The sequence below is a fragment of the Nicrophorus vespilloides genome, unplaced genomic scaffold (genome assembly GCF_001412225.1).
Source record: "Nicrophorus vespilloides isolate i.1.1-1 unplaced genomic scaffold, Nicve_v1.0, whole genome shotgun sequence".
NCBI classification, from domain to species: domain Eukaryota; kingdom Metazoa; phylum Arthropoda; class Insecta; order Coleoptera; family Silphidae; genus Nicrophorus; species Nicrophorus vespilloides.
In genome coordinates, this window is record NW_017100084.1 from 4,662 (window position 1) to 13,486 (window position 8,825).

The window sequence follows — 8,825 nt, forward strand, 5'->3', positions numbered from 1 at the left end:
AAGTTAAATTACTTATTGGACACTTTAAACAAAAAAAAATGACATTTTCGAAAATTTATTTTTTTTAGTAATAAAATTTATTTTAATTCTTTAAAGTTTGTGGTACTAAGAATAATGCGAGGAAATGGGGGGGGCTGTCGGCTACTAAAGATAATGCGCCCCACGTCATAAGAAAATATACAATTAAACCCTGTGATTAGGGTGTCCCTGAGTATAAGTACAAACAAAAATAAATATTTGATTTTGTTATTGCCTTGACATATAATGTTCCATAGGTTTTTGACAAATATTAATTACTATAATTTATTAACAATAATGTTTTTATTAAAACAATTTATTTATAAAATATTTGCAAAAACGACTTGCAGATTGTTACTTAGTTTATATAAACCAGACAGTATGAAACAATTTTCAAATATATACAAAACAAATACTTTGAATAATGAAATCCATTTACAATATTATTTTTACAATTAGTGTCTCATAATTAAAACTATATAACTGCTGGGACTTTCCCATAGACACTTATCGAATTCCCAACTTATCTTGTAATTTGGCTAGTTAAATATTTAAAAATAGGTTCACAAGAGTAAATTTCTAAAGAAAACAATGTACTTTGATTTTAAATGTACTATTTATCTTATTTTGAGTAAATAATTGTTTAAAACTATATCTAATTCAATATATTTTTAGTGCTTTTCAATTGAAATTATGGTGGAATTGGCTATTGTTTTTGTAGAGATGAAGCGTATTTTTATGAGTTAATAATTTTTATATAAAAACAAAATTGAACGAAACAATTGTATTTTTCAAACTTATTAAAAAAGAAAACAATTTTATATATTGTCAATATCGTAGATTTCCTGTAAGTTTGTTTGATGAATTATATCAATAATCTGCTTTCATTTGGTACAGATGTTACGTCTTGTAGGTGAAGAACGGAGACAACAAAACGCGAGATCATCAACTAAACTCCCGATGCCTCCCAATTGGTGAAATTATAATACTCAATTCGAACTATCAAGAGTAGTGGTGATAGTGGTTTATAGTGAACGCAAGCGGAGCTCAGTTTGCTCGCAAAACACATTGCAGTCGTCCATCCACCGCGACCGCTCTTCTCGCGCCTCCTCCTCCGTCGTTACATAAGCCGTTACATTGTACGATGCGCTAGCCGTCCCGTCGAGTCGCATCCTCATCCTGTACACACATCCTAGAAGTCTGCAAACAGGATCCGGTGCGGTGGTCCTAGCTAGCACCAACGTTTCTTTCGTTTTCCGAGCGGAATCCTTGCAGGTATCGCGACTCCGGAGACAACAAATACAGGTGAGCACTTCGAATTACAGTTACAGTTCGTTCCTTATCCAAAAAAAGAAACCATTAGATGCGATCCGCGTACGCAATTTTCAGTGCCGGAGGAAGCGGCCCAAATGGAGAAAGTGATTCACCGCGGCCGCATTGTGGGTCAAAGAACATACCGGGAGGCTCTAACAACAAAGAGAAAAGACACGACTCGTAAAAAAAAAATAAATAAATACCGTGCATTACAAATGTTTGCGTATCCTTGGGTGCCGCCAAGTCGAAAACTGTTATTAATTTCGCGTACCATCAAATGCATTTAATTATTTTAATTTTCCTCTTGCTATTACTGTTCACGCCTGCCATAATAATTTCTGATTAAATTTCTTATTTTTGTTTTCGAGGAATTTAGGTTTTTGCGCGACTTTGCTGGAAGTGAGAGTTTCTTGTTTCACTCGCGCGGAACAGCAACAAATGTTGCCGTTCTGTAGGTCAATGTTAAATGTTTCACGTATACACAAATATCAGTGCACTTTCTAACTGACCACTTCTTGGGCACTTCTTGGGCGCCCTTTCGCAACACCCCGGACTTCCGTTCGCGTTTACCGTTAAGCCAGAACTCCGATGCTGTGCAAGGAACAACTCCAAATGTCACTGGGTCAATCATCGTTGTTCGCTCATTGCGGAGGAAGGACGGCAGTGCTTCTTTTGCGTGTGCTCTTTCTTTCAATTCTTTCTTTTTTATATATACTTCTCTCTAGCATTCCTTTCGCAGCGGAAAATTACCACGATCGGTTATTGCGAACGACACCAAAATCATCTTTCTTTTTTTTTTTGGGCGGAGGTCAATCATTCGCAAAAGCGCCGTGGCGACACACTATTATGGCACAAGGTACGATCACTTGCGTAACTCGCAGTTACAAATATGTTTTATGTTTTGCGGCGTATTGTCATAATCGTGGTAATTGTCTATAGTAATTGCATAACGCGCGATGTTCCGTTTCCGCGTGAACCGCGGAAAATGCCGCGGATGCATTAAGGTATTCGGCCTCCAGAAGATAACTGGATATGGAATATGATGTACATTAACTGTATTGTAATCTCATGTCAATATTGATCGGACAAAGTTTAAAATGCGGTCGATGTCTTTGATAAACGATTCCTGTTTGCAGGTTTCTTTGACAGTAAGGTTCCACAGGGAAGCAGGCCAAGATGGGCAAATACATGGCGAAATTCGGCGGGAGGATCATGAAGGACTTCAAGCAGAAAGAGCTGTTGCCGCTGAAGGTGTTGTTCTTCGTGCATATGTCCAGTAAGTCTACGCGCTCTGCGCGCAGTATATATATACTGACAGCTCGGGTTTCCTGCAGCTCTACTGGTTTTGTATCCGTACTTGACGATCCACATGAGAGAATTAGGTATAAACATAGAAGAAACGGCTATTATGTCCGCTGTGACTCCGGTCATCGGTATCCTGATGCCACCACTGGCAGGACTGTTGGCAGATAAAATAGGAAATTTTAGGGTAACTAATTGCAACAGCATCAAAATTGGCGAAATAACAAGCGTGTTCTTTATTGCAGTTAATGTTGGCCCTATTCTCAGTATTCAGCGGTCTCTCGGCCCTTCTCCTCCTTCTAGTTCCTATAGGTAGGATCACCCTGACCTACCCAAACGACGTTGTATTAGGCTTGAACTGCGACTCAAATCCCGCACTGTCGCTATCCAATGAGTTTCCTTGCGACTGGATTAATAACAATACACAGAAAGTAGATTTAGCGATTCAATCCTGCGGCTACATATGTAACGCCTACCTGGACCCGGACGATGATGAATCCGTATTTCGATCTATGCATTACGACATTACCATGTTCGATTTGGTTGCAAATAAAAGCAAATCGTTACGGTATACTACGAACTCCACGGATTACTTTGATCCTACCGCGAACGACCCATTGACTAATCACAAAAAGTTGACCAACAATGAGCATTATACTACGGCGATACGGAAGCTGTCGCAGAACGGATACTACTTCCCCACGCCCGCTCTTTTCAATTTCTACTGCGAGGATCAAGAAGATGGGTATTCATGTTTGCTAGGAAATAAGAACCAACTGGAAAAGATCAAGTCTTTTAACAATATTAAAGCGCGCGTGGATCTAAGAAACGAAAGCAATGACGATATTATCGAAAACAAACGGGTGTACGATATAATACACCTCGGGGACGATACATTGTCAAACGTGTCTTGTGCTACTGGTGATAAGGGCGAGTACGTAAGCGTTCAGTTGGCTTTGATGGATAGGAATGGTAGTGTATATAAGAACCTGGAGATGGGAAGCTGCGCGACCAAGTGTTTAGCTACCAGCGACAGATCTAATTTCTGTTCGAATAAGAATACTGTCGTCGAAGTCGACGTGAATGTGACCTTCTGGTCGTATTTGGCGGTGCGAGTGTTCATCGGCATCATCGGAGGCACGGCCTACACCATGTTCGAAGGCGCAGTGATTGCGATTTTGCGGGAATACAAAGCTGATTACGGACTGCAAAGGATGTACGCTTCACTAGGTGGTATGATCAGCTCGCCATTGGCAGGATTGTTAATCGACTACGCCAGCCAAGGCAAAGGCTACACAGACTATAGGTAGGAAATGGAAACAAATATAAAAGCGATGCGATAATGTGAAATTCTTTCCAGGCCAGTATTCTTTCTATATGCTGCATTGAAGATCATCAGCGCAGCTCTGATGATGCTCATTAATTTGGAATTCAAGACACCAGCCACGAGTGTCGTAGCCGATGTTATGTCCGTTATGAATATCGAATTGATTTCGCTCTTCGTTGCCGCTTTCCTATTGGGTATACTGAACTGCTCTTTATGATTCCAAGAGCGTAGTAAAACAAACAAAAATCTCTTTATTCAAGGTTCATCTTGGGGTTACATCGAAAATTACTTATTCTGGCTGCTTCAAGATCTTGGCGGGACCAAGTCGCTGATGGGATTGACCATAACGGTTGGGGGAATTCTAGGAATACCGTTGCTGGCACTCTCCGGACCGCTAATTAAGAAGATCGGCCATGCCAACATCATCTTCATAGGTTTCCTAACATACGCAGTCAGATTATTCGGGTATTCTATTATTTACAATCCATGGTTGTCGTTGATTTTCGAGGCACTGGAATGCTTGACCCATTCGCTATGCTTCACAGCTGCTGTAACGTACGCAGCTAGACTATCTTCTGTAACAACTGACACGACTATCCAGGGCATTCTTGGTGGATTATTCTATGGCGTTGGTTAGTATTCTACCAGATCCTTGACCCACATATAACTATGCATTTCTTAGTTTCAATTCAATTTTTATTAATGAAATGATACGTCTTTACAGGAAAGAGCGCTGGAAGCCTGGTCGGTGGTTACCTAATCAAATATTATGGCATGCGAGGAACATTTCAGATATTTGCAGCGGTATCCGCGTTCACCGCTTTCGTGTATCTGGCTTTCTTCCATATTTACATGAAGAAGAGATCAGGTCTAGTCAATCAACAGGACGCGTTCAAAGACTACAGCAAGAAGGAAAAAGAAATTAATGCCATCGAAAAGATGTCCGTGCCGTACGAGGTGAGCCTGACGAATCTCGGCTTTGAAGAAACCGAGACAAAGTCGACAGATGATAAAGCCAAAACTGAAGTCTCCAAGGAATCCGTTTAAAGGATTGTTTGTTGTAGCTATGTATTTTATTATTAACTATATTTTTTTAAATGAAAATTAGTGATCTCAGTTGTATCACATGAAATTATTTATTATTTTGGTGGTTGACAATCAATTTTATTACAATATAAATATCTTCTTCTTTCCTATTCCAAAGCGTTAAGTAATAAATATATCATATATTATTAATATACAAACATCACAATCGATTTTTACTATTTGATTTAATTACACGTTTCCGATTTTGTCGATCTCAATCACAGGACTAGAATCCTCCAGCTCCTGCGACACACCTTCTTGTTCTGTAAAAAGATAAGTATTTAAAGTTTCATCCGTACAATACACTATGAGACGAAAGGTCTCACGTCTCCAGTATTCGCCACCATTAAACATTCGTAGTACTTATGCATGTCCTTGTAGATAATTATCGGTGGATAGCCTTTAACAATATTAAATTCATGATTAATCTACTTGTGCGAACGTTTCCATACAAAAATGGATGTATGTCCACTAATTTGTAGTGGGCTAAAGCTGCCAACCGAACTGGATGCATGTTCATTATCTCCTCGAAATTCAAACACTCGACGTACGCATTCATCAATTTAGGTACTTGCTCTGGAGGAGGCGGAATATGACCTCCAACATACACCTTAAAAAAATAAATTACCACAATATGTTAAATACAACAAAATTGTTAAATTACTTGTTCGTTCCTAAATCTTCCAGCGTGACCCAAAACCCTTTTATGAATTTCCAGAATGTCATATAATGCCTCGTCGACAACTTTTTTATTTACTACATAGCTAACTCCCAGGATTTTCGTTTCCAATAGATACTTCAGCTGGTTTATTGTCACAATACTTCCTTCAATGTTTTATCAATCTATTAAAAAATGATATTTAAAAAGTGTTGCTACATGAGTGAGAAATAAAATAAAAGATAATAATGTCTTTAAAATATAAAAATAATTAAAATATTTTTTTCTCTATTTCCATAATTATTGTATTACATTCAAATTTTCGCATTAAATATGTAATATATTCTTATGTATATGTTACAATGCAGAATTTCATTATTTCTACTAACAATTTATTAACTTTTCTGCAACCCATTTGTCACCTCATCACTTAATTTGAAATAAATATTAGTGACTCAAAAGGTAGATAGAAAGATTATGTAATCCTGATGGTTCAACATTCATCAAATAGAAGACAAACACAAAAAAATCATCACAAACTTCAAAAATAATAAAGAAAATATACATTTCTTAACAATTCTTACCGATGAAACTGTTATTACAAAGTCAAATTTTCAAAATATTTTGTGAATAACAATACCCAAATGGTAAAAGCATCAATTCCTGAAAATGTTCTCAAAGATACAAATTCATATACTATTGGTACTGAAGGATAATTGTTAATTCATATTAGTATATGATAAATTATCAGATGAAATCTGTTAAAAAATTAAAGACAATTTCTTCTACTTCTTTTAAACCTCCACAACTCTTCACCTAGCTTGTGTCAAGCACAATTTCGCAAGGAAAGACCCAATTTAAAAAAAAAAAACGAATGAAAGACGTGAAAACCGAGTAACAATCAAATCAAAATAATCTTATTATATAAATTACACTTTAAAACTTAACAATATAAGTTGTATTAACATCAATAGAAATATTAAAATAGGCAACCAATATCACATAAATATCATTGGTATATTATTGTAAAAAATGGCTTTAATTTCAAAAGAATATATAAAATGTGTAGTTCTAATTTGAATGAGACAATTATAGGAATAAATATTATACTTATTCCAAGGATAATTTCTTCAAGTTTTCAGTTCTATTTGAAATGTTTAACCATATAAATTATTTGAAATTGAAAGAATAAGAATTTATAAGCTACCAATTATCTTTATACAAATTGGATTAAAATGATTCTTCCATCTTTATTATGATAGTATCATCTATTTACTATGTGAAATAACTTACAGTGTGGTATATATGCAGATAAAAAAATCAGCTTTTTGGTTTCAAAATTTGTAGCATCTATATTAGCCATTAGTAAGTCCCTCTTCTCATCTAAATGATGAAATATTATCAGATTTAATTGGTCAACCAGATGAGCTGTGCGTTTACTGTTTGATATAGCATCAGGAGAGTAATTGAGAGCCTATAATAAAAAATCAAATTATAACACCTCCCATTAGCAGGTGATGACATTATGCTGTTCTTCAATGAACTGACCATATTCATTCAACACATCCGGATTATCTGCGACAAGACTGGCAGCATTTTCAAAGTGCTTGAGAGCCTTCTCCACCTTGCCACTGCTGCCTCCGCTTCCAAGTCATTTGGCACCTTCTTAGTCTGGATGATATTATCTGGCAGGAAGTTGGCATATCATTGGACTACACCAAGAAGCACACATATCACAGATATTAATACAGAGTATATTATTAAGTTTATATTCATTTTATAACAGCCTATTTTTAAATAATGTCCACGTAGTTTTTGCCTTCAGTTGCTAGTTAACAGTTTTGTACATACTTATTATTATTTATCCACGTTAACGTTTTGAGCAAAAAACGTTAGGTTATGTTCATTTTGTTGTTTCAGCTGACCAGTGCGGTATAGTGATTCATTCTTCTCCGTCTCTCTTTTTTCACATATTTCACTCATTCTTCTCGAAGTTCCTTCTTTTCTAATTATATTTCAATAAATACATTTATGTATTCTGTGTAATAGCATTCATTTTGACGTCAAACCATTAAAAAACATGAATCAATCAACTTGAAATGTCCGTTACACTATTTCTTAAAATCATAAGTTTAGTATATCTATTATTTAAAATAGAAATCACCTCAAAGTCACCTAGAATATAAACATCAACAAACTTTTACTATATTATATTTTTTTTACCGCAACTACTACTTCGATCATTTCACCTTGCGGTTTCGTATATGAAAACGATCACCTCTGTTTTACATATACCCAGGTTAACAACTTATTGCAAAAACAATAAATGTTTCATTTAAAAATCTTTGTTGATTGCTATTAATAGCCATGATTTAAATAGTTTTTACTTATGCGTATAGATTTTCTTTTTTAGCACTGACTACAGTTATTTACAATGCAGTAATAGTTTGGAAGGACAACTGGTCAGGTTTTTTTTTTATTATTATTTCCATTGAATCTGCGATGATCTACAATGCACTGTTATTGTTTATAATAAAAAAACAACAACATGCGCGTTTTTTTTATCAACGTTTATTTGATTGTATAATTTAAATTTTCTTGTTATTTATATTTTTATTGCCGTTATTCAATTCATATATTTAATGAGTCCTGTCTTTAATTAGGACTTAAAATATTCAGTTTCTATGTTTGTTTTGCAAAACAAACAAACAAAAAATTAACGTTTTGATATTATCTACTGTTTTCTCTTTTAATAAGAAATTAAAACCTATTTTTATTTATATACTTATATTTATATTATCGTTAGAATTCTTATTTGTTCGCAATTAACAGTTCAGTTTGTTTTATGCTATTGTTTTCTATGCCTTATTATAGCCATAATAGTTTTATTATTATTATTTTAAGTTTTTAATTTCTACGGTTTATATATATGATCCCATTTCTATTAAATTCTATTAAATAGTTTTAGTATAATATTTGTATAAATTGATCATAGCTTAAACAAACAACTAGTATATTTTTTATTACTTCGAGTTATTAAATTTATAAATCGTTATTCCTTTTGTCCTTATTCTTTTAATAAATATGTTTTTTATGAAATTGTTATGTTTATTAATATTT

General features: G+C 34.8%; 2 protein-coding genes across 2 annotated transcripts; one reads left to right on the forward strand and one right to left on the reverse strand.

The window, feature by feature from the left end:
- The first annotated feature begins 856 nt into the window (after positions 1-856).
- On the forward strand, positions 857-5,082 carry LOC108567096. The gene is made up of 7 exons (XM_017927356.1): positions 857-1,323; positions 2,469-2,608; positions 2,667-2,821; positions 2,880-3,940; positions 3,995-4,155; positions 4,222-4,593; positions 4,686-5,082. Exons 2-7 carry the CDS (start codon positions 2,509-2,511, stop codon positions 5,006-5,008), a joined length of 2,172 nt encoding a protein of 723 aa, XP_017782845.1. The 5' UTR covers positions 857-1,323; positions 2,469-2,508; the 3' UTR covers positions 5,009-5,082.
- A 5-nt stretch (positions 5,083-5,087) lies between these two features.
- LOC108567060 (adenosine monophosphate-protein transferase FICD homolog) lies at positions 5,088-7,356 on the reverse strand (the record flags this gene model as incomplete). Its single annotated transcript, XM_017927267.1, is given in 6 exon segments — positions 5,088-5,358; positions 5,361-5,450; positions 5,453-5,657; positions 5,712-5,881; positions 6,999-7,179; positions 7,228-7,356. Coding segments are annotated over 6 exon segments (897 nt in total), but the record flags the coding sequence as incomplete, so codon positions are not given.
- Between the last annotated feature and the right edge of the window lie 1,469 nt (positions 7,357-8,825).

Coding starts and splice junctions, on each gene's coding strand:
- LOC108567096 (XM_017927356.1), top strand. CDS start 2,509: ATGGGCAAATACATGGCGAAATTCGGCGGGAGGATCATGAAGGACTTC. Junction 2,822..2,879: donor ATAAAATAGGAAATTTTAGG/GTAACTAATTGC, acceptor TCTTTATTGCAG/TTAATGTTGGCCCTATTCTC. Junction 4,594..4,685: donor TGGATTATTCTATGGCGTTG/GTTAGTATTCTA, acceptor ACGTCTTTACAG/GAAAGAGCGCTGGAAGCCTG.